Source organism: Cervus canadensis, chromosome 1, assembly GCF_019320065.1.
Source record: "Cervus canadensis isolate Bull #8, Minnesota chromosome 1, ASM1932006v1, whole genome shotgun sequence".
Lineage (NCBI taxonomy): Eukaryota > Metazoa > Chordata > Mammalia > Artiodactyla > Cervidae > Cervus > Cervus canadensis.
Genome location: NC_057386.1, coordinates 104782555 through 104808494, shown reverse-complemented (window position 1 = coordinate 104808494; position 25940 = coordinate 104782555). Strand labels below are relative to the sequence as shown.

Here is a 25940-nt window from a genome sequence, read left to right as displayed (position 1 = left end):
CTGTTTGTCACTTCCACTGTATAATTGTAAGGGATTTGCTTTAGGTCATACGTGAATGGTCTCGGGGTTTTCCCTACTTTCTTCAATTTAAGTCTGAATTTGGCAATAAGGAGTTCATGGTCTGAGCCACAGTCAGCTCCCAGTTTTTGCTGACTGTATAGAGCATCTCCATCTTTGGCTGCAAAGAATATGATCAGTCTGATTTGGGTATTGATCATCTGGTGATGTCCATGTGTAGAGTCTTCTCTTGTGTTGTTGGAAGAGGGTGTTTGCTATGACCAGTGCGTTCTCTTGGCAAAACTCTGTGAGCCTTTGACCTGCTTTGTTCTGTACTGTAAGGCTCAATTTGCCTGTTACTCCAGATATTTCTTGACTTCCGACTTTTGCATTCCAGTCCCCTATAATGAAAAGGACATTTGGGCGGGGGGTGGGGTGGGGGGTGGGTGTTAGTTCTAGAAGGTCTTGTAGATCTTCATAGAACTGTTCAACTTCAGCTTCTTCAGCATTACTGGTCAGGGCATAGACTTGGATTACTGTGATACTGAATGGTTTGCCTTGGAAACGAACAGACCATTTTGTCATTTTTTAGATTGTCTCCAAGTACAGCATTTCGGACTCTTGTTGATTATGATGGCTACTTCATTTCTTCTAAGGAATTCTTGCCTACAATAGTAGATATAATGATCATCTGAGTTAAAGTCACCCATTCCAGTCCATTTTAGTTCTCTGATTCCTAAAATGTTGATGTCCACTCCAGAAGGCATTGATTAAATGAATTACAGTGCATACATACTCTGTAATATTTTGTAGTTATTCACACGATACTATAGAAGTGGGTTCTAAGTATTGCTGATATGTTTTTGTATTACTTTTCTATGAGTGAAGTTTGCTCAGTTGTGTCCGAATTCTCCAAGCCAGAATAGTGGAGTGGGTAGCCTTTCCCTTCTCCAGGGGATCTTCACAACCCAGGGATCGAACTCAGGTCTTCGACATTGGAGGTGGATTCTTTACTAGCTGAACCACAAGGGAAGCTGCATAACAAATGACCACAACCTTAGCTGCTCAAACAACACTGACCTATTATCTGGAGGCTTTGCAATTCAGGAGACTGGGCGGGGCTGACTGGGTTCTCAGCTCAAGGTCTCACACAGCTGACAGTAAGGTGTGGGAGGGGGCTGAGAGGTCACCTAGAACTCCCCTACTAGTGGTTGATTCTAGTTCTTTGAGGTGGTGGTGGGAGGCGGGGAGTAGGGCTATCCATTTCCTGCTGGCTGGCATCTACTACCTTCTAGTACTTCTTGTCATGGGGACTTCATTTATTCCCAAAGCCATCTTTAAAGAATCTCCCTGACATCAAATCCTCTCTCCTACTTTGCATCTTTCCAACATCAGGAAATGCCCAGTCTCTTTAAAGAGACAGATACTGGGTTTGACTTAGCTTGCATAATCTCCCTATGGAGGGCAACTGATTAGTTTTGTTTGATTTTTTCTGTTTGGTTGTTTTGTGGACTATAAGTCTTTATTAAATTTGTTACAATATCGCTTCTGTTTTGTGTTTTGGTTTTTCGGCTGCAAGGCATATGGGATAGCTCCCCGTCCCCGACCACAGGTCAAACCCCCACCCCCGGCATCGGAAGGCTAAGTCTTAATCACTGGACCACCAGGGAAATCCTATGGGCGACTGCTTTGGGGATTTGATCACTTTTGCAAATTCTCTTCATGGCATCACCTGGATAAGTGTTTAAATTGGAAGAATGTGAAACAGGAGGTGGGAAATCTTGGGGGCTGAGGTAGAATGTTGCCTATCAATTGTCGAAAGAGCAGTTACCGCCTCCCCGCCCCCCAAAAAGTGTAGAGTGTTTCTACATTTTGTAACAGTCACGAACACAAAACAGAATAAAAATCAGCCACAATAAAATAGTGAGTCCAAAGCAGAGCTAAAGAAAAATCACAGTAAGAAATCCAGACTCCTTGTGTTACTTTGGGAAGTTTCTATGCCTGTTTCCTCATCTGGAAAGTGGTGAGAACCATAGTACCTACCATCTAGGACTGGGGGAAGGTCCAGGAGTATGCTGAGTGCGTAGAATGTTGCTAAGCTCAGGGCCCACAACCACTGCTGGGATGATTATATTTACCTGTTAAGTCTGGAAAAACCTGCAAAAGTATTAATAGGGCTGCTCTCAGATAGTGGGATGCTGTGAGATTTTAAAAATCCATTTACCTGTATGGCTATGTAATAAAATTTGGTCATGTAATAAAAAATAAGTTGACAACCTGAAAGAATAACTATGGGCCTCTGCAAGCAACAGGTTGATACTGGAAGCAGTTGGAACATCTTCCCTTTAGTAAAGCTCCAATGTGCCCAGAATTGAACCTGTGTCTCTTGTGTAATTAGAAATAGGAAGCCGTATAGCTGTCAGACTCACTGTCCGCTTCAGCACTGATGAGGATCTTTAGAGTGAGCATCCTCCTGCCGAAAAGTTATGAAAAGAATCTGCTCAGCCATCAGAACAGCAGTGGGAATCAAAGGCCTGCTTTCTTGCCCAAAGCTATAAGGGAAAAGCACTTAGTCCTGGTTGACTTCCTCCTGTTCATTAAACAACACTAGAAGGAATTAGTTACTTTCAGACTAACAGCTTTTTTTTTGTCACTTTCAAATGCTGTCAGTGAAAGCCAGGAAAAGGAAACATAGTCAGCACACTTAAACCACAGTTCTACATGTATCTTTTTTTTTTTAATGAGGATTTCTCACTTGCCTTCCCTCTCCATCTCTCTCTCTCTCTCCCACACACACACACCATTTGTAGTTCTCAGTACTAAGGAGAGGCATGAAGATGCAAAGATGGAAAACTCTGGGGACTTCCCTGGCCATCCAGTGGTTAAGACTCCACTCCTCCACTGCAGGGGGTGTGGGTTTGATTCGTGGTTGGGGAACTAAGATCCCACATGTCAGGGTGCAGCCAAGGGAGGGGGGAAAAAAGGAAACAAAAAAAGATGGAAAACTCTGATGGAAACCAAGAAGCAGAATACCCCATTTATTAATGTCAAGAAGGGCAGGGGGAGGGGAGGTGGGGGGAGGGGGTGGGGGGATGTAAGCGTTGACTTTTTCTCTTTTTTTAAGTCACAGAGCCATTTTAAAAGCCAATATGCCCACAGTGCCCTCCCTTGAAAATGCTATCACTTTTATGCAGGGTAGATAATAAAGTTTCATTTTCCCCTGCCCAGAGCTAGGAATTAGAGAAATAGTCTGAACAAACACTATGATAAAAAAAAAAAACAAAAAAACAAACACACACACATTTTGCATTATGTATATTTTAAGACCCTTATGTTAGAAGCATCTGGAGAAAACTCCTCCAAGATGCCAAGTTCTACCTCCTCACCCCCTCATAATTATTTCTACATTATTCAATAATAACACAGTTGTCTTCGTACCCTTTTATATTACCTACCTGGGAAAATCATAAAAGACTTCATCAAAATGAACTAATTAACTATGATACTGTTTATAGCTTTTCTCATTTTACAAATGGGTAAATGAAAGCCATGAAAGGATAAAGTAATGGTCCCCCAAAGACATGTCAGAATATCTTACCTCATGGAACAGATGTATTCCAGGAAAACTGAATAAAAGTGAGTTTCAGCCTAGCAAAGCCTACCATGGCAGCACTGGCTTTCACTAAAAAAATCAGAAATGCATTCTCAAGGGAATAAAATCTCACAACAGAGCAAATTCAGTGATTTTATTTAATTCAACAAACATCTATTGATGTCTATTGTCTGGTGTTGGACAAGCAAAGGTGAGAGCATTGAATAAGCTCAGGACCCAGGTGCTGGGTGGGGCTGACCACTCCCTGATCACAAAACAAAATGAGGTAAGTAGAGAAGAGACAGCATTAGGGGTGGGGAGGTACAGAACAATTCCAGATGAGTCATTGGGGACCTTCATACATGCAGCCATCTGTGAAAAGGAGCCTCTGAAATGGATTAAATGGTGGCCCTGAAAAAGAATATTTTTGGTCACCTGAGATCACCATTTTATTCAGGGTGGCAATATACCCAGCTAACAGACTGCATTTCCTAGTTGTCTGGGATGGATGATGCACACAGTAAGATAAAGTCATAAAGGCTGTGTGAAATTCCAGGAGGAGCCCTTAAAATGAAATGCAGCATTATATCCTTCCTTCCTGCTGACCTAGAATGTGAATATGATGGCTGGAGCTCCAGCAATCATATTACACCTAGAGACTATCTTAAGAATAAAGGCCAAACACTATGATGCTGGAGAAGAAAGAAAGAGGTCTCTGTCCTTGGTGACTATGGAGCCAAGATAGAAACTTCAACTTCTTCTAACAACAGGAATACAAATTGAGCTCACAAGGAAATTGAAATGCACCTACAACCACTGTGATGAAGTGGGGAGCTCAGGTCCCATCTGTTACACAAGGAGGCCACTTGACTGAGGGCTTAAATGCTCTGCTGCTTCCTTAATCACACCAAAAGAGAAAAAGTGAAAGTGTTAGTGGCTTAGTTGTGTCCCACTCTTTGCAACTCCATGACTGTAGCCCACCAAGTTCTTCTGTCCATGGAATTCTCCAGGTAAGAATACTGGAGTGGGTATCCAGCCATTCCCTTCTCCGAGAGATCTTCCCCACCCAGCGGTGGAACTTGGGTATCCTGCACTGCAGGCAGATTCTTTCCATCTGAGCCAATCAAACCAAAACCTAAGCTGTAAATGCCTCAAGGTTACAGAACTGAAACCTAAGGATAACCAATCACAGAAAGCCAACTAAGCTTTCAGCAACAAGAGAAGACTCTACACATGGACATCACCAGATGGTCAATACCGAGATCAGATTGATTATATTCTTTGCAGCCAAAGATGGAGAAGTTCTATACAGTCGGCAAAAACAAGACTGGGAGACTTAAATTGAAGAAAGGAGGGAAAACCACTAGACCATTCAGATATGACCTAAATCAAGTCGCTTACGATTTTACAGTGGAAGAGACAAATAGACTCAAGGGATTAGATCTGATAGAGTGCCTGAAGAACTATGGACGGAGGTTTGTGACATTGTACAGGAGGCAATGATCAAGACCACCCCCAAGAAAAAGAAATGCAAAAAGGCAAAATGGTTGTCTGAAGAGGTCATAAAAATAGCTGAGAAAAGAAAGACACAAAAGGCAAAGAGGAAAAGGAAAGATATACCCATTTGATTGCAGAGTTCCAAAGAATAACAAAGAGATAAGAAAGGCTTCCTCAGTGATCAGTGCAAATAGAGGAAAACAATAGAATGGGAAAGACTAGAGATCTCTTCAAGAAAATTAGAGATACCAAGGGAAATTTTCATGCAAAGATGGGCTCAATAAAGGACAGAAATGGTATGGACCTAACAGAAGCAGAAGATATTAAGAAGAGGTGGCAAGAATACACAGAAGAACTATATAAAAAAGATCTTCATAACCCAGATAACCATGATGGTGTCATCACTCACCTAGAGCCAGACATCCTGGAATTCGAAGTCAAGTGGGCCTTAGGGAGCATTACCACAAACAAAGCTAGTAGAGGTGATGGAAGTCCAGTTGAGCTATTTGAAATTCTAAAAGATGATGTTGTGAAAGTGCTGTCCTCAATATGCCAGCAAATTTGGAAAACTCAGCAGTGGCCACAGGACTGGAAAAGGTCAGTTTTCATTCCAATCCCAAAGAAAGGCAATGCCAAAGAATGCTCAAACTACTGCACAATTGCACTCATCTCACATGCTAGCAAAGTAATGCACAAAATTCTCCAAGCCAGGCTTCAACAGTAAACTGTGAGCTTCCAGATGTTCAAGCTGGATTTAGAAAAGGCAGAGGAACCAGAGATCAAATTGCCAACATTCCCTGGATCATTGAAAAAGCGTGAGAATTCCAGAAAAACATCTGCTTCTGCTTTATTGACTATGCCAAAGTTTTGACTGTGTGGATCACATTAAACTGTGGAAAATTCTTCAAGAGATGGGAATACCAGACCACCTGACCTGCCTCCTGAGAAATCTGTATGCAGGTCAAGAAGCAACAGTCAGAACTGGATATGGAACAACAGACTGATTCCAAATTGGAAAAGGAGAATGTCAAGGCTGTATATTGTCACCCTGTTTATTTAACTTATATGCAAAGTACATCATGAGAAACGCTGGGCTGGATGAAGCACGAGCTGGAATCAAGATTGCCAGGAGAAATATCAATAACCTCAGATATGCAGATGACACCACCCTTATGGCAGAAATGAAGAGGAACTAAAGAGCCTCTTGATGAAAGTGAAAGAGGAGAGTGAAAAAGTTGGCTTAAAGCTCAACATTCAGAAAACTAACATCATGGCATCTGGTTCCATCACTTCATAGCAAATACATAGGGAAACAATGGAAACAGTGAGAGACTTTATTTTTGGGGCTCCAAAATCACTGCAGATGGTGAGTGCAGCCATGAAATTAAAAGACACTTGCTCCTTGGTAAAAAAGTTATGACCAACCTAGACAGCATATTAAAAAGCAGAGACATTACTTTGTCAACAAAGGTCCGTCGAGTCAAGGCTATGGTTTTTCCAGTAGTCATATATGGATGTGAGAGTTGGACTATAACAAAGCTGAGCACCGAAGAACTGATGCTTTTGTTTTTTGGTTTTTTTTTTTTTTGAACTGATGCTTTTGAACTGTGGTGTTGGAGAAGACTCTTGAGAGTCCCTCGGACTGCAAGGAGATCCAATCAATCCATCCTAAAGGCAATCAGTCCTGAATATTCACTGGAAGGACGGATGCTGAAGCTGAAACTCCAGTACTTTGGGCACCTGATGGGAAGAACTGACTCATTGGAAAAGACCCTGATGCTGGGAAAGACTGAAGGCAAGAGGAGAAGGGGAGGACAGAGGATGAGATGGTTGGATGGCATCACTGACTCAATGGGCATGAGTTTGAGTAAACTCCAGGAGTTGGTGATGGACAGGGAGGCCTGGCATCCTGCAGTCCATGGGGTCACAAAGAGTCGGACACCACTGAGCAACTAACTGAACTGAGCTGAATTTCCTTACTTTGCTTCTGCCTTTTATGTATAATAGCCTCTCCCCTGCTCCTATCTGTGGAGTGCTCCTGGCCTCTTCTGGTTCAGTGCTACCCAATTGGGATAAATTTTTGTTTAAACTTAAAATTTTGCTTCAGTTTATCTCAACACCTCCAAAGGGGGCAACGGCTTCTTAGCTCAGGCAACTGTGGGAATGATGGCTTCAGTCAGTTCAGTCACTCAGTCGTGTCCGACTCTTTGCGACCCCATCAACTGCAGCCCACCAGGCCTCCCCGTCCATCACCAACTCCCGGAGTCCACCCAAACCCATGTCCATTGAGTTGGTGATGCCATCCAACCATCTCATCTTCTGTCCTCCCCTTCTCCTCCTGCCCTCAATCTTTCCCAGCATCAGGGTCTTTTCAAAGGAGTCTTAATATTGCAAGAGCTCTCATTTTCAAAAGATGTCAGAAATCCCTGGTGGTGGTACCCATGGGAGTGGACATCAGGTCAATCTGATACCCTTGGGAGTCCACTTATGGCCTCCTCTGGTTCCTGTAGGAGGGAATTGGTCATCACCCCTTGTGCCAGGCAGTGGAAAGGGACTCACGACCCTTGGTCCCCAGGGGAGCAATGGGCAGCCACCCACCCCTCCTTGGCTCGGAGGGAAGGGACCTGTTATCATCTCAGGTTACAGTCCACGTGGACGCGGACCTATGGTCACTCTGGGACCACCAGAGGAGCTTCTTCTGGTTCCCATGGAAGGGACCCCCGGATGCCCCGGTGCAGGTCCCATGGGAGGGACCTCGCGGACCACCCCCACCCCCACCTTCCCGGGCACGCGCCCCGCTCGCCGCCCCGCGCTCCCCGGACCCCCGGCGGCGGAACCGGCGAGCGCGGGCGCGGCCTGGGGAGCGGCGGGCGGACTGACCCAGCCCGGCCGCCCGCCGCCCGGGTCCGCGTCCCCGCCCCCGCCCCGGGCCCGGCCTCGGCGGGCGGTGGATGGCCGGGCGGCGGCGGCGGCATGCGGCTCCTATTCCTGGCGGTGCTCCGGCGGCACACGGGCAACGCAGTCACGGCCCAGCGCGTCCGGTAGGTGCGGCGGCGCCCGGGTCCTTGGCGAGGGCACCGGGAGGGGCCCGGGAGGGGGTCGGCCTGGCTTCCCTGAACCGCGCGCCCAAACGGACCCGCCGGCGGGCGCGGGGCCCGGGGAGCGCGGGGCTGCGAGGCGCGCGCTGGCTCGGCTCCGGCGCGGGGGCCCGGGCCCCTGGCTGGCGCTCGGATTCTAATGCGTCCCCCGGGGCCGCTCGGCGGGTGATCCCAGTGATACCCAGCACCGGGATGGCCCCGCGAGGCAGCGCGGCGGAGGCTTCTCGGCACTCTCCGCGCGCATCTCGCCGGGGCCGCCTTCAGGGATGCCCCGTATTGCTTTTGAGTGCCTTAGGTTTGGGGAGACAGCAACGAAACCCCAAGTCGGGGCTTCCGGACGCCACATTTCAGTGGGGACGCTAGAGAAAGAATAAAACCACATGGGTCCATGTATACAATGATACCTATAGACCCGTATAGACACAGGCCAGGGGCCGCGTGTGCTGTTTCAGGCAGGATGCTCAGGGAGGCCTCCCTGTTAGAGTGACATCTGCGCAGAATCCTGGGTGCCAGGAGCGTTCCCTGAAGCTGGGGCGGTCTGGCGGGGTGTGGGGGGGCGGGCTGGTGGCTAACCAGGATTTCCAGGCAGAAGGCGCAGCCAAAGTGCAAACCAGTGTTCCTGCATCCTGCCATCCTAAGTACCTCCCCTTGGACTTCCTGGTGGTACAGTGGTTAAGAATTCACCCTGAAATGCTGAGGATGGAGGTTCTATCCCTGGCGGGGGAACTAAGATTCCTCAAGCGCTGTCACATGGCCAACATAGCCGCTTCACCCACCCACCCACCAAGAAATAAACTTGCCTTCCCTCTTCCTTACCTACCCCCCTCCCTCCTTGTTATCTTCTTAACATTTATCTTCTAATGCAGTTGCAGTTTTCTTGTTTTCTAGATTTACCCCTCTACATTTTCTCTTCTCCCTGCTGGAAGGTAAAAGTCCTCAGGGCAAGGAGGGAACTGATTAGTGCCTGAAGTTCAGTTTAGTTTAGTTCAGTCGCTTAGTCATGTCTGACTCTTTGCGACCCCCGTGGACTGCAACACACAAGGCTTCCCTGTCCATTACCAACTCCTGGAGCTTGCTCAAACTCATGTCCGTCGAGTCGGTGATGCCATCCAACCATCTCATCCTCTGTTGTCCCCTTCTCCTCCTTCCTTCAATCTTTCCCAGCATCAAGGTCTTTTCCAATGTGTTGGCTCTTCACATCAGGTGACCCAAGTATTGGAGCTTCAGCTTCAGCATCAGTCCTTCCAATGGATATTCAGGACTGATATCCTTTAGAATGAACTGGTTTGATCTCCTTGCTGAAGTTTCATAGCAGCCTTTTTTTTTTTTTTTTTTTTTTAAGGCAGAGTGACTTGCTTCATGTAATTTCTCAGTTGACTTCCCCTCTGTGAACCTGCTTCCTCATCATGGGAATGAGTGATGGGGCCACACCTACCCCTTCCTGTCCCCACTTTCTCCTTCAAATGTGTTAGTTCTCCTGAAGTGCATCGGTGAGAATGGCCCACCGGATGCATCAGTGTTCTGAAGTTTATGGTTTTTCCCATGAGAATTTTCACCATGCAGGTTTAAGATAGTGACACTGCCATCACTCATTTGCAAGGCAGCTATGCTTGCCACTATTTTTTTTTCCTATGCTGTGCTACATGTGGGATCTTACTTCCCTGACTAGGGATTGAACCTGTGCCCCCTACAGTGAAAGTTTGGAGTCTTAACCCCTGGACCACCACAGAAATCCCAGTCATCACTCATTTGGACACAGGTAGCAAGGAGGCACAGGCTTCCCTGGTGGCTCAGACAGTAAAGCATCTGCCTGCAATGCGGGAGACCTGGGTTCGATCCCTGGGTTGGGAAGATCCCCTGGAGAAGGAAATGGCAACCCACTCCAGTATTCTTTCCTGGAGAATCCCCATGGACAGAAAATCCTGGTAGGCTGCAGTCCATGGGGTCACAAAGAGTCGGACATGACTGAGCGACTTCACTTCACTTCAGCCAGAAGGCACACAGTGGTCTTCACCCTCATGGAGCACATTCCATGAGGGAAAGAGAGATTTGGGGATATTAACTAGAAGTAAAGGAGGTGATTGAGGCTGTGGGTTCAGAGAAGGGCTCTCTCAGGAGGTGACATTCAAATAAAGACCTCAGTGACAGAAGGAGGCAGTCTCTTAGGGATCTAGAAGGGTGGATGGTCCCAAGATAAGGTACTAGCTCAACACAGGTCCTGGGACCAGAACAGGCTCTTGAGAAGCAGAAAGAAATCTGTGCTCCCTGGACTGTGGTGAGGAAAGGAGGTCAGAGAGAGTGGCCAGCCCAGCAGAGCCTGCGCGCATAGTTTATGCTTTGGCAACTAGAGAAAGCACCCATTATTTAACACTCCACTCCTTAACGCTAGCCACACGTGTGTGCAGGCTAAGTCACTTCAGTCACAACCAGCTCTTTGCAGCCCCATGGAGTGTGCCCAGCAGGCTCCTCTGTCCATGGGATTCTCCAGGCAAGGATGTTGAAGTGTGTAGCCATGCCCTCCTCCAGGGGATCTTCCCGACCCAGGGATCAACCCCTGTCTCTTATGTCTCCTGCACTGGCAGGCAGGTTCTTTACCACTAGCAGCACCTGGGAAGCCCCTCAAGGTGCACACATCAAGCCAAATCGCCCAAAGGCCCTCACCCACCAAAGGGCTTCCGGGGCACCAGACGGGCACTGCCACAGACATTTAGCAAGGGTGCAGGGCCCTTTAGTTACAGTGCTCTTTTTTTTTCCTGGTTGTACAGGTCATAAAATATTGTTCTCTGCTTTGGTCTGTCTCTCTCATCAGAGCCAGGCTTTGGCCTCTCCTTCACTCACTCAGGAAGATTGCTGGGGATGGGAATAGAAAAGGGAAAAAGCAGAAGTTGCGGGAAGATATCTTTTGTCTTTTGAAAGCCTGGGTTCCTTGAGGAAATGATGCTGGGTATCCTGAAGGGGAGGGGAAGTAGTTTTCCTTGGCAACAGACTTCCCTGGGAGCCAATTACCAGAAAGCAGTGAGAGCCAGAGGTTCAGACTTTCTCTGAGGGAGACTCCTGTGATCCTGGGCCATGGGGGAGGGAGCCCCCCCAAATGAATAAGATTGGGGTTCCGAACCATCAGTCTACCTGGGCAGGCTGAGTTGGATAAGACTGGGCTTACAAAAAGGAAAAATGGGTCCATTCTTGCACACTCAAGCTTGTAGTTGTGAATGAACACCCGATGTATAAATAGTGATGCTGATTTGCGGTAGATACATCCTCCGGGGACAGGACAACATACAGGGCATTCTGGGAAACTCTCCTGGGCTAGACTTAGGCTGGTTCAGGTCGCCTGCCTTCACTTGCCAGCTTCCCTGCTTAAGATCTCTGAGATCTAGGCCAGGTTACATAATCACAGCTCAAACCTGCCCCATAGGCTTGTTATTAGGATCAAATGTGAGTTAATGCATTTTCAGTGTTTTGAAACAGGGCTTGGTACTTAGTAGCACTCAGTACACATGGGCTAGTCATGAGAATATGTACCTTAGTTGGCAAAGCAGGGATGGGTCAGTGTGAAAGGGGTGGTGTCTCTGGTTGAGGGGCAAGCAGGTGGGATGTTGGTAAAAGTGGATCCCTTCTGGACCAAATTGTGCAAACCAAACAGTGTAGAATATTCTAGGTCAGTGATTTTTTTTTTTTTTTTTTTGGGCTGCATCTTGAGTGATGCAGGATCTTAGTTCCCTGACCAGGGATTGAACTGGTGATCCCTGCAGTGGTTAAGCTCAGAGTCTTAACCATGGGACCACCAGGGAAGTCCCATAGGTCAGTGCTTCTTGATGGGAGCAGAGGTCAAGAAAATGTGTGAAGGAGGAGGGAGTGATTTTTGCCCCCAGGGAACATGGAGCAGTACCTATAGGCATCTTTGATCCTCACAGCTCCTGGCATCCTGTGGGTAGAGGCCAGGGATGCAGCTAACACCCTCCAATGCACAGGACAGCCCATGATGGAGACTGAATGAGCTCCAAATGTCAGAGGTGCTGAGGCTGACAAACCCTGCTCTTGGTGGAGTCAGCAGATGTGGCTGGAGGGGTAGACCCAAGTCACGGAAGACCTTCAGTTATTCATTTATTTTTGGCTGTGCTGGGTCTTCATTCCTTCGAGGGCTTCTACTCTTTGGTTGCAGTGTACTGGCTTCTTATTGCCGAAATTTCTGATGTTGTGGAACAGGGGCTCTAGGGCACATGGGCTTCAGTAGTTACGGCTCACGGGGTCTAGAGCATAGGTTAGTAGTTGTTCAAGGGTTACTTACCCCATGGCATGTGGAATCTTCCCAGACCAGGGATCGAACCTGTGTCCCCAGCATTGGCAGGCGGATTCTTATACACTGGACCACCAGGGAAGTCCTGTTTGCAGAATTTTAAATAACCCTAATCAAGGCCTACTCTCTGGGATTGTCTCCTAAGCCCTGTGAATGTTAGAAACCTGCATCAGAGGTTTGTTCACCAGCATGCAGCGTGTCATAAAGAAGCGAAGTGTTTAGGGTGCGTGGTTTTCTGCACAGTTATGGGGGCCTTTGTGTGGAGGAGAATCAAGGAGCCCTGCCCACCCAGCAGCCCTGCTGTCTGCATCTCCCTTTGGTCAGTGTCCTCACTGTGTCACCTGGCTCAGCCAGAAGCCAGGTCCAGTGAGGGGATCCATGGTTCCCTCCTCTCATTTCTAATCCCCTGAGGCTGTCAACAATTTCCAGAAGAACCCCAAAATCCTGAGGATCCTCTGAGCCAGGCAAATAGGTTCAGGTCAGTTTCTCACAGTAAAGGTGGAAATTTAAATTGCACAAGTGAAAAAAAAAAGTCATACCGTTCTCTTCGGGACAAAGTAACGGGAGATGAGGTCAAAGGACACCTCCTGTTAGGCTAAAATCAATAGCAGGGCTGGCTAGTAGGTCAGAGATCCTCCACCTCTAAACTCAAAGGTATTTACTCTCTGGCCATTTGCAGGGAAGGTTTGCTGACCCCTGCTCTAAATCAGACCATCAGAGACTTGATAGATCACTGCGTCCCATACTTAGAGTTTTGTCTGCAGTGTGGCTAAAGGTTTAAGGATGTCAACTACAAATTGGCACTTGCCAAGAGCACTGCCAGAGACTGAACAGGGGCATTTGCCATCTGCCTCCGCTGAGATTGAACCCTGCGCTGCTGCAGCTGTTGACCTTCAATACCCCTGAGGGAGTTTAGGGTGGAGAGAGGCACTCTGCTCCAGGGAATCTCGTGGGACTGGTCTTTAGATAGTTGGATATTTTCAGGAGCAGATTCTATGATCCCAATCCTTTTTGTTTGTTTTGTTTAGTTGCCCAGCTGTATCTGACTCTTTGCATCCCCATGGACTGTGGCACACCAGGCCTCTCTGTCCCTCACCATCTCCCTAAGTTTGCCCAAGTTCATGTCCATTGCATTGATAATACCTCCAGCCATCTCATCCTCTGACACTCTCTTCTCCTTCTGCCCTCAGTCTTTCCCAGCATCAGGGACTTTACCAATGAATCAGCTGTTCGCATCAGATGACCAAAATCCTGGAGTTTCAGCTTCAGCATCAGTCCTTCCAACCCTGAGCAACCAGTCCTAAAGCAACCTTCCTTTAGGATGGACTGGTTTGATCTCCTTGCTGTCCAAGGGACTTTCAGGAGTCTTCTCCAGCACTACAGTTTGAAGGCATCAAATCTTTGGTGCTCTGCCTTTTTTATGGTCCAGCTCTCAACAGCCATAAGTGACCACTAGGAAGACCATAGCCTTGACTGTACAGACCTTTGTTGGCAGAGTGTAGTCTCTGCTTTTCAACACACTGTCTAGGTTTGTCATAGCTTTCCTGCCAGGAAGCAAATATCTTCTGATTTCATGGTTGCAGTCACCATCCACAGTGATTTTAGAGCCCAAGAAGAGGAAATCTGTCACTACTTCCAGCTTCTCCTCTTCTATTTGCCATGAAGTAATGGGGCCAGATGCCATGATCTTAATTTTTTTAATATTTCGTTTTAAGTCAGCTCTTTCACTCTCCTCCTTCAACCTCATCAAGAGGCTCTTTAGTTCCTCTTCTTTTTCTGCCACTAGAGTGGTATCATCTGCATATCTGAGGTTGTTGATGTTTCTCCCGCTTATCTTGATTTCAGCTTCTAACTCATCCAGCCTGACATTTCTCATGATGTGCTCAGTGTATAGGTTAAACAAACAGGGTGACAGCAGACAGCCCTGTCATACTCCTTTCTCAAGCTTGCACCAATCGGTAATTCCATGCTGGGTTCTAACTGTTGCTTCTTGACCTGCATACAGGTTTCCCAGGAGACAGGTAAGATGGTCTGGTATTCCCATCTCTTTAAGAGCTTTCCACAGTTTATTATGAACGACACAGTCAAAGGCTTTGGCACAGTCGGTGAAACAGAGGTTGATATTTTTCTGGAATTCCTTTGCTTTCTCTATGATCCAGCAAATGTTGGCAATTTGATCTCTGGTTCCTCTTCCTTTTCTAAACCCAGCTTGATCCTTGCATCTCCTCACGTCTAGAAAAGCACGAAATCCCTTTATGGTGACATCAGATGCACATGACTAGCAGAAAACCTTTTGTACAATGAATGCTTAATGGTATTGAACTCTGCCTTCACCAAAACCTTTTATATAATCTTCCCCCACTGCCTCTTTGGAGCAGTCTCTTAGAGCTATCTGAGGTGCTGCCTCCCAGGCTGCAGTCCTCATTTTGCCACAAATAAAACTTAACTCGCAACTCTCAAGCTGTGCATCTTTTTTTAGTCGAAAAGGAAATGCAAGAAAAGAGATGGAAAAGAAGGAACTTCCCTGGTGGTCCAGTGGTCAGGGCTCAGCACTTTCACTGCTGAGTGCCCTGGTTCAATTCCTGGTTGGGGAATTAAGATCCCACTAGCTACCTATTTCGGCCAAAAAAAAAGAAGAAGAACAAGAGATGGAAACAAGAAAAGGTGGTGAAGGATTGAGGCTTCCTAGGTCCACAGTTCTGGGACTTCCCTGGGTGTTCAGTGGTTTAGACTCTACACTTCTAATGCAGAGGGCAATAGGTTCAATTTAATTTTTATTTTTTTTTTTTGGTGAGGCCAAAAAATTAAAAACAAAAAACCAGAATTACACAGCAGAGTAGGGAGTTCTAAAAGTTAGTGCTTGGGCCAGGGCTCTGACACCAGAGTGAATGCAGTGTTCCTGTGTTGAGAGAGCCAGACTTCTTACAGGGGTGTGTGGTTGTGTGTTCTCTTTTTCCTCCATCTGAAACACAGCGTGAAGTGATTTTATTTGATGGGAAGTAGTTCAGATAACAGAAGCAAACAGAAGACTTTGTGGAAATGCACTGGAGGGGAAAAAAAAGGAGGAAAGTAAATATCATCACATCTAGTACAGCCCTGACCCTACTGCCCAGGGAACCCTCTGCTGGTATAGGTCTGAACTCTGCTGTAACCATCAAGTGTTGCTGGGGGTTTGGCTCTGCAGAAGAGCTCAAAGATACTGTTCTGTGAACCCCTTGACATGGAACCAGGACCCTGTCCCAAGGCTGCAGTATTGTTTCTCGACTGCTCTTCCCTTGTCTCCGCAACCCCTCCCTTCCCTGATGAGCAACTGTTTGAACCTGCTCTTTGGAACTCAGGGAAGGTCACTGAGTCTGTATGAAGCCTATTTCTTGTAAAGGCTTCCATACCCAGAAGCCCCACAGGGTCCTGCCCAGTTTCAGAAACTGCAGGTATACATTAAGTCAGTGGGAAGAGGCTCTTTCATCTTCTCCGCTGATAAAATCATTGTGGCTTATTGTTTTCATTCAGCAAATATTTATTATTGAGTATCTCCAGGGGCACAGTGCTGGGAAGGCTCTGGAACAGAGGAGGACAGGTGAACCCTGCAGAAGCCAGCAGCTGCTCAGCCAGAGAATTTTTAGCACATTAGCTCAGTGCTATGCCCTGTCATTTGAAAGAAGGTTTCAGCATTCTAGCACGAATGTACAATCACACAGATTCTTTAATTACAATATGATCAGTGCTAGGAGGAACTGCCAGGTGGTAAGAGTGTGTTCCACCTGCCAATGCAGGAGATGCAAGAGATGTGGGTTTGATCCCTGGGTTGGAAAGATCCCCTGGAGTAGGAAATGGCAACCTGCTCCAGGAAAATTCCATGGGCAGAGGAGCCTGGCAGACTACAGTCCATGGGATTACAAAGAGTTGGACATGATTGAGTGCGTGTGCACACACACACACACACACATGAGTGTGTTCAAAGGACAGACCTATTTCTAGAGGGTCTGGGAGGCTCCCCAGAGAAATAGCTTTTCCTTTCTCATGCAGTTTTTTTTAATTGAGATATAATTCACATACCATAAAATTCACCCTTTTAAAGCATCCAATTCAGTGGTTTTTAGTATATTCGTAAAGTCACACAACTATCACCACTATCTCACTTCAGAACATTCTTAGCCATCTCAGAAGGCACCCCAGACTCATTAGCTGTCATCCCCACACTATCCCCCAGTGCTCCTCCCCAAGGTCCAGGCAGCCAATAATCTTTTCCCCATGAATTTGCCTCTTCTGGACATCTCATATAAATGAAATCATACTCTATATGGTCCTTTCTGAAGACTCTGCAGAATGCATCAGTACTTAATTCTTTTATAGCAGAATAATATATTGCATTTATGGACATGTCACATTTTGCTTGTCCATCCATCAGCTGAAGGACATTTGAGTTGTTTGCACTTACTGGCTACTGTCAATAGGGCTGTGGTGAATGTTTGCATATGAGAAAAAACTTTTTATTTATTTACTTTTTATTATTTATTTACATTGGCCACACTGCACAGCACGTGGAATCTTAGTTCCCCAACCGGGGATGGAACCCACGCCCCACGCCTTGGAAGTATGGAACCTTAACCACTGGCTCACCAGAAAATCCCAAGAGAAATAACTTTTTAAGCGGGAGCTTAAAACCTGTGGGTTAGCTGGGTGAAGAGGGAGAAAGGTTGGGAACAGCATTTCTGGCCAAGGGACCCGCCTGTGGGGATGCCCCAAGACAGGAAGCAGCTTGTGGAGTTGAGAAGTGGAGGCATTTGAAGAGTTAGCAAGAGAGAGCAGCTGGCCTGGCAGTCGCTGCCTGGTGAAGGTTCTGGATTGAATGCTAGCGGGATTTGGAGTGAGGGACTGAGGTGGCTGACATGGGAACAAAGGGAGAGTACAGGCTTGAAAACAGTTGGGAAGGACCTGGGATGATGTAGCAGAGGAGACAGATGATGTAAGAGATGTGAAAAATTGAATATTTCCTGCCATATCAGTAGACAAGGACGACACAGTCATTGGCGATTGCAGCCGCCACTGATGGTGAGCTGGTGAGCGCTGAGGAAACTCAGGAAGGAAAGAATACCTGCCATCTATTAATAGCAGACATTAGACTGCAGCCTGAGGAATCTCAGGATGTGAAAACCCAGGATACTGGCCCTGGATAGCTGAGGTGCATACCAAAGGAATGATTTCAGCAAGCCCAGACTCTTGCATCTTCCCAATACATAGAAAAGTCTTCAATTCCTTCCCTTGAGATATCTGGTTTTCTTTTTGTTGTTGTTGCTGTAATTTTCCTTTTTTAAAACTTTTTATTTTGTGTCGAGGCATAGCTGATTAACAAGCAATGTTGTGATGGTTTCAGGTGAATAGTGAAGGGACTCAGCCGGACATATCCATGTATCCATTCTCCCCTAAACTCCCTTCTCATTCAGGCTGCCACATAACATTGAGCAGGTTCCCTGTGCTATTCAATAGGTCCTTGTTGACTATTCATTTAAAATATGTGTGTATAAGTCAATCTCAAACTTTGGAACTATCCTTTCCCTTCATCCATCCTCTTGGCAACCTATAAGTTTGTTCTGTATGTCTGTGAACAGGATTTTTGCTTTATCACTAAATTATCCTTTCATATTTTCTATTTTTGGGAGTTTGTTTTTCTTTTTAAAATTTTTATTTATTACTTTTTTGTTTTGTTTTGAACAATTGGTGGTTGCTTCTATTCTGTTTCTATGTTCCCTCCCTTCCCTAATAAGTAACTGCTTGAGTCTGCTCTTTGGAACTCAGGGAGGGTCTAGGAAAGCCTTTTTCTACAAACAAGAAATAGGGGACAGGGAGGGGCTTTGTGACCCTCTGAGGTCAGAGTACTGTTGCTGTGGAAGGGATGAAGGGCCTTGGGAAAAGGTCACCTCTGTGATTAGAGATCCTGATGGTTTATGAGAAGCTAGGCAGGATTTTAGATCAAGAGCAAGAAAGTCTCTAATCCGATGGTCTATAATAGTAGCAGAGATTTGCAGCCTCGTGTCATTGAAAACCCAACCCTAATTGCATGGACAAGGAAAGGGATTTAGCTGCTTATCCTGTAAAAAGTCTGAGGGTAGGGCAGACTTCAGACATGATATTACTGTTAAGATGGTATGGATGGGAGTCAGTTGCTCTCTGTGTCTTGGATCCACTTCCCATTCTTGTCAGGTTTTGTTTGCTGGCACCTCCCAACTCAAGCCCAGCAGGAAACACAAGTCTGAGTGCCTGAAGGTGCAGTCCCGAGTCCCAGAGTGCCTGCCCCAGGCTGGTTGTATGCATAGGTGGCATGCTCTGATTGGATCCTGGAGTTGAGTGCTTCACACTGAAATGAGCAATGGGGATGTTCAAGGCTGCAGGAAGAGGGGAAGTGGAAATGGATGTTATCGAGGTGTCGACAAAAAAGATGTGCAACATGAGAGTTGTGAGTTAAGTTTTATTTGGGGTAAAATGAGGGCTGTAGCCTGGGAGACAGCACCTCAGATAGCTCTGAGAGACTGCTCCAAAGAGGCAGTGGGAGGAAGGAAGGTCAATAGGGGACTTAAATGCAATTGAGTGCTTACTTTACACAAGGTTTTCTGCTAGTCATGAGGAGCTGATGTCACCATGAAGGGATTTAGTGCTTTCCTAGATATGAAAAGATACAAAGTTTGGGATCATGAAATCAGTTCCTGGAAATATCTAGCTATCTAAAGACCTGTCCCACCAGATTTCCTGGAGCACAGTGTCTCACTCCACCCTGGATTCCCTCAGCAGATATTGAAGGTCAACAGCTGCAGTAGCACAGGGTTCAATCTCCACAGAAGCAGATGGCAAATGCCTTTGTTCTTGTTTAGTCACTGGCAAATGCTCTTAGCCAGTGCCAATTTATAGTTGACAGAGGTGACACATTTCAGAGTGAAAGCTTTACTGATACTTATCAGTAAAGGAAAGAGGAAAAGCAGTCCTCTGAACTTTTGAAGTTTTAGTTCAGTTCTGTTGAGTCACTCAGTTGTGTCTGACTCTTTGTAACCCCATGCACTGCAGCAAGCTAGGCTTCTCTGCCCATAACCACTCCCCAGAGCTTGCTCAAACTCATGTCCATCGAGTCAGTGATGCCATCCAGCCATCTCATCCTCTGTCATCCCCTTCTCTTCCTGCCTTCAATCGTTTCCAGCATCGGAGTCTTTTCCAATGAGTCAGTTCTTCACATCAGGTAGCCAAAGTATTAGAGTTTCAGCTTCCAATGAATATTCAGGACTGATTCTGTTTAGGATTGACTGGTTTGATCTCCTTGTAGTCCAAGAGACTCTCAAGAGTCTTCTCCAACACCACAGTTCAAAAGCATCAATTTTTGAAGGTTTAAGGGAAAAATAAATGTTGTAGGTATCTCTTGACTTCCTAGTTTTGCATTCTAATCCCCTCTGATGCAAAGGACATCTTTTTTTTTTGGTGTTAGTTCTAGAAGGTCTTGTAGGTTTTCATAGAACCGATCAACTTCAGCTTTTTCAGCATTCGTGGTTGGGGCATTGACTTGGATTACTGTGTTGAATGGTTTGCTTAGAAGTGGACGAGATCATTCTGTCATTTTGAGATTGCACCCAAGTACTGCATTTTGGACTGTTTTGTTGACTGAGGGCTACTCCATTTCTTCTAAGGGATTCTTGCCCACAATAGTAGATATAATGGTCATCTGAATTAAATTTGCCCATTTCTATCCATTTTAGTTCACTGATCCTTAAAATGTCAATGTTCACTCTTGCCATCTCCTGCTTGATCATGTCCAGTTTACCGTGATTCATGGACCTAACATTCCAGGTTCCTATGCAGTATTGCTCTTTATAGCATCAGACTTTACTTTCATCACCAGACACATCCACAACTGAGTGTTGTTTCCACTTTGGCCCAACCACTTCACTCTTTTTGGAGCTGTTCATGATTGCCCTCTGCTCTTCTCCATTAGCATATTGGACACCTTCCAAACTGGGGGGCTCATCTTCTGGTGTCATATCTTTTTGCCTTTTCATACTGTCCATGGGGTTCTCTTGGTAAGAATACTGGAGTGATTTGCCATTCCCTCATCCGGTGGACCACGTTTTGTCAGAACTCTTCACTGTGACCCGTCCACCTTGGGTGGCCCTGCATGGCATGGCTCACAGCTTCATTGTTATGCAACCCCCTTCTCCATGACAAGGCAATGATCCATGAAGGGAGTCTAGAGCTGAAGAGGATGTAATCCCATCTGTTTAGACACAAAGGGAGCCACGTGTGTCATTTAAAACATTCTAGGAGTCACTTTAAGCAAGGCAGAAACAGATCAAATTAATTTTAATAATATAGTCTTATGAACTCAGTATATCCAAATAATATTTCAACATGTTGTCAATACAAAAATTATGATTGAGCTGTATTTATTTATTTGGTTGCATCGAGTCTTAGTTGTGGCATGCAAGATCTTTAGTTGTGGCAGGAGAACTCTTAGTTGTAGCATGTGGGGTCTAGTTCTCTGACCAGGGATCAAACCCAGGCCCCCTGCATTGGGAGTGCAGAGTCTTAGCCACTGGACCACCAGGGAAGTTCCTGTATGTATATTTTACACTCAGCACATCTTTTTTCAATTTGCCACATTTCCAGTGCTCAGTTGGCTTTGTTATTAGACAATGTAGGACTCACCCTGAAGATGGGACCTGTCTCTTCCATTTGGTGTAGGACCCCTCATTTCTTGTTGTCTCCCCTTCTCCCCAAGTTCATTTACTTCATTAGTCTGAGCTCAGAAGTCTTTTGGGTTCAGGAGACTTGATCTAGATGCTGTACCTGTTTTGTGACTGTATGTTTGCATTCTTTTAAAAAGAGTGACTTCCTAACAGTAATCTCTCGAGTACAAGACTCTGCTAGAATCACATTAAAAAGTAGATTCACTTTACAGTTTGCAGAACTCACCCAAGGAGATAATATGCAAGGTAACACCATATCCCACAAGTGTGCTGTTATTATCTCACTGCATTTATGGAGAGGCAAGGGGGTGGGCAGTGTCCTCTCCAGTTTACTTTCCTGAGCTAGGGCTCACGGGTTTATGTGGGCATTGCCTTGACAGGTCTTCATCTTGCTGAGCTTCATCATGGTTTCAAGACCAGCATGGTTTCTCTTATCAGAACTTCCTTTCTTAAAAAAGCTTTTATTTACTTAATTATTTTTGGCTGCACTGGGTCTTTGTTGCTTCACATGGGCTTTCTCTAGTTGCAGTGAGCAGGGGCTATTCTTCATGGTGGTGCACGGGCTTCTCACTGTGGTGGCTTCTCTTGTTGCAGAGCTAGGGCTCTAGGGTGCAGGCTCAGTAGTCGTGGCTTGTGGGCTCAGTAGTTGTGGCACACAGGCTTAGTTGCCCCGAGGCATATGGGATCTTCCCGGACCAGGGATTGAACCCATGTCCCCTGCACTGGCAGATAGACTGTCAACCACTGGACCACCTGGGAAGTCCCACATCTCAGAACTTCTTGAAATATTATCAGAGTGTGACATCCTACACTTCAACACAGGTGACTTCACCCCACCAGTGACACGACGTTCTTTCCCCCCAGGCGAACCATAGTTGAGCCAGGTTGACATCACGGGACATTAATGTCAACACCAGGTTGGCATTAGGTGCAATGTTCTATGAGAATCAATGGGCCCAGCCCACTGCTCACACTTAGAGGCCCACAAGCTGAGATGGCCTTAAGGAATATTAGATTCCTGTTTCCTGTCTCAGGATCATGCAGGGGCTCCTGGCTATGGAATGGAATGCAGTCTGTGTTGCCTGTCCTGTATCAGTTTTTCTTGCTATTTTTTTTTTAATGGAGACATCATAGTTTATCAAAATCCATATAGGTTAAACACACAAATGATTAAGCTCTGTTTGTGCACTCAATTAAATAGGATGGCTTTCAGCCAGGTGGAAGCAAGTAGAGTCCTACTGAATCTTTGAATCTTGAGTCAGGGGTGTGCAAGGAGGTTCAGTCAATTTCTGGAACATGCTCAAAGTCTCTTAATTTATTGGAGATGCTTTTGTTCTCAAAAAAAAAAAAAAGCTGTCGCTAAGCCAAATAAGCCAGAGTTCCTGGGACATAACAGGTGCTCAGGGAATTTATTAGTTGAATCAAGTTATCACTCATGGAAAGTGAAAAGTGAAAGTCATTCAGTCATGCCCGACTCTTTGTGACCCCATGGACTATGCAGTCCATGGAATTCTCCAGGCTAGAATACTGGAGTGGGTAGCTGTTTCCTTCTCCAGGGGATCTTCCCAACCCAGGGATTGAACCCAGGTCTCCCACATTGCAGGTGGATTCTTTACCAGCTGAGCCACCAGGGAAGCCCAAGAATACTGGAGTGGGTAGCCTATCCCTTCTCCAGTGGATCTTCCCGACCCAGGAATTGAACCAGGGTCTCCTGCATTGCAGGCAGATTCTTTACCTGCTGGGCTCCTGGGGAAGCCCAGGGATGCTGAAAGATCAGCCTCTGTGTACTGGTGCCAAATCTGTTGCAGGAAGGGGGACCCCTTCCAGGGCCTGAGAGTGGGCTCTTGTCTAACACTCGACAATGAATTGTTGGAGGAAATACACGTGCTGGCAAAGCAAGAGACTTTATTGGGAAGGGGACTTGGATGGAGAGCAGCAGGGTAAGAGAACCCAGGAGAACTGCTCTGCCACGTGATTTGCTGTCTCAGGTTTTACGGTCATGAGGTTAGTTTCCAGGTTGTCTCTGGCTGATAATTCTGACTCAGGGTCCTTCCTGGTGGCGGTTGCATGGCTCAGCCAAGATAGATTCCAGTGAGAAGGATTCTGGGAGGTTGGTAGGACCTATGTACTGGCGTCTTCTCTTTTCTTTTGACCTTTCTTTAATTCTTCTGGTTGATGCTAACTTGTTAGTTCTACATTCCTTTCGAGGACCTCCTGTTTAACATAACTAATGCAAGTGGTTCCTATCCTGCCTGGCCAGGGCAAGTGGTTTCAGTCCGTGGTTCCCCTAACGAATCAAATCTCGGAGACAGAGTTTTGGGCGAAGTAGAAAAGAATAGCTTTATTGCTTTCCCAGGCAAAGGGGAGCCCTTGAAACTGTGTGTCCCAACCCTGAAGAATTTGGTGAGGATTTTTATAGCAATGGTCCAAGGGTGGTGTTGCTGATAGGATTAGGGTGTGTGCACGGCCTGCACTCAGGTAATCTTAAACCAGGACCCTGCCCCAAGGCTGCACTATTGCTTCTTGGCTGTTCCTCTCCTGTCTCTGTATCCCCTTCCTTCTCTGATTAGCAACTGTTGGAACCTGCCTTTTGGAACTCAGTGGAGGTCATGGAGGCCGAACAGAAAGGGTCCTGTGCCCCGGCGCCCCACAGGGTCCTGCTTCGTTTCAGAAGGAACAAGGACAAAGCAATTTAAAGGTGTTATTTCCTTAAGATCTTATGGAAAAACCAGAAAGAACTTTTTGGCCAACCTGATACAAATCAGCAGGAAACAAGGCTCAAATCTGGGTCCATAGAGAATTAAGATTAAAAAAAAGACTATTTTGAAATATTTATGAGATCATAAAGCTAGTGTTGAAATGCCATTTGAAAATGTGTTTAATAGACGAAAAACAAGGCATTATCTGTACCCAGTCACCCAATCCAATGTGCCCTGCCCAATAGATTCTGCAACAGCCAGAAATCTCTCAGGTATAAATTTCCTAAGTAGAATTCAAACTGTTTCCTTTCCATTTCCCAACACCTTTGGTTTTGGCTTCTCATTTTAGAGTTTTAAAGATGGAATAACAGTCATTTCACAATTATGCTCTGAAGTTCGTTGTGTCCTTATTTTTGCATGATGTGTATTTTTAGGCTGAAGTGAGCAGATAACTAGACAGCCTGCAGGCTTCTTTCCCGGTTCTGCTTAACAGTTGCCATCAGCATTTCCAAAGGAGTGTGGGGCGGGGGGAGGTTAGGTGGGGGGGGGTGGGCGGTGACGGGGTCAATCAGCGTTAACAGTGGAAATGATAAGAAAAAGATACTCAATAAGTTGTAAGAGCAGAGCTCAAGTCTCCAGACCTTAGTTTTTCTTTCTTGGCAAGGTGATAGCTGCAGCCTTGTGCATTTAATTTACAGCACAAAAGAGAAAACAGAGAGAGAGAGAAAAAAAATTTATCATTCACGTAGTAGTATTGGTGATCATTCTCACCATATTTCCCAGAGTGAAGGTGGGCTGGAAGATTTGATGTATCTTCTGAAGACCTGAGTTCTGCTGAGGCTCCCACTGTGTTAGGAAGTTGATCATTTTATGATCATTTGGATTGAATGTTCTAGATCCTTGTTCTTCTATGTTTACTCTTCTTATTTGATACAATATCGCCCCTAAGTGCCACCCAACTAACTCCTCTCTTGTTTAGCTGAAGAATAACCATCTTTATTATCACTGGAATTAGGAAGGAAATGGCTATGTTGGGTTTGAACTTTGTACTCCAGTACCTTCTGGATGATTTAAGAACTTTTCAAGAGTAATTTTAAGTGTCCTTGATTGCCACCAACGTGCTGATTTCGTGTTTTTCTGTTTGTTCTTTTCTGATTATGTGTTTGGAGTATAGTTGATTTACAGTGTTGTGTTCATTTCAGGTATACAGCAAAGTGATTCAGTCATAGCTGTATTTTCTTTTTTCAGATTATTTTCCCTTATAGATTATTACAAGATATTGAGTATAGAGTCTCCTCTGCAACTGTCCCCTACCAACAGTAGGTCCTTGATGGTTTTTCTGTTCTGTAATAGGAACTCTAAGTGTGATGTGACTGCCTTGCTCATGTGACTGCAGCCCAGAGGGATGGTAGTAGCGATGGGCTTGGAGCACAGTGGAAATAGTGAGGAGACAGCTACATTAGGAGCAGAGGCTGTCAAGTTTCACTGAAGGGAGCTGGAGTTGGGGAATGTTGGGGCCGTGTCAGGGGGCTCAGAAGGCATGATGCATTGGACATCCTCCAGATGGAAGGCAGGACTGGCGCTAAGGGTGGCAAGAGTGGGGTGCGCTTGGCCTTGTGGGGGAAGAGGGAGATGAAGGGCGCTGTGTGCTAGGCTAGGGCGCTTGGACTTGGTCCCAGAGACACATCCAGCCATCACTGCTTGCTATATTCGGGAAGCAAGACAGATCCATGCCCCATTCTCGCAGAGTTGACAATTGGGCTGGCTACTCTTAGCCATTTGAGGGTTTTAAGCAAGGGAGAGGCCAAGTTGGATTGGCTGTGCATTCACATACTCACACACATACATCTCAAGCAATTACAGTAAGTTCCACTTATGAACATCACAGATTTTTAAAAATGCAGAATGTGCATTCGCATGTCTAACCATAGAAGTCAGTCCTGTGTCTGGCATACACTGTCACATGTGTGCATTGTCTACAAGTTGTTTGTGCTTTTGTGTATTTTACTATGCAGTACTGGATAGAGGACAGTGGTG

The 25940-nt window shown here is 46.0% G+C and overlaps 1 protein-coding gene and 1 non-coding gene across 4 annotated transcripts in view; both read left to right on the top strand.

The window, feature by feature from the left end:
- The first annotated feature begins 7992 nt into the window (after positions 1-7992).
- The window catches only part of GLT1D1 (glycosyltransferase 1 domain containing 1), a 112964-nt gene continuing 95016 nt past the window's right edge, over positions 7993-25940 (top strand). For all 3 annotated transcript variants that reach the window (XM_043489003.1, XM_043488993.1, XM_043488983.1), the window contains exon 1: positions 7993-8127. In XM_043489003.1, the coding sequence (XP_043344938.1) occupies positions 8060-8127 (68 nt within the window). In that variant the 5' untranslated portion in view covers positions 7993-8059. The remainder of the gene's footprint in view (positions 8128-25940) is intronic.
- On the top strand, positions 15003-15075 carry TRNAE-UUC. The gene has a single exon. It is a non-coding gene; the product is annotated as a tRNA-Glu (tRNA).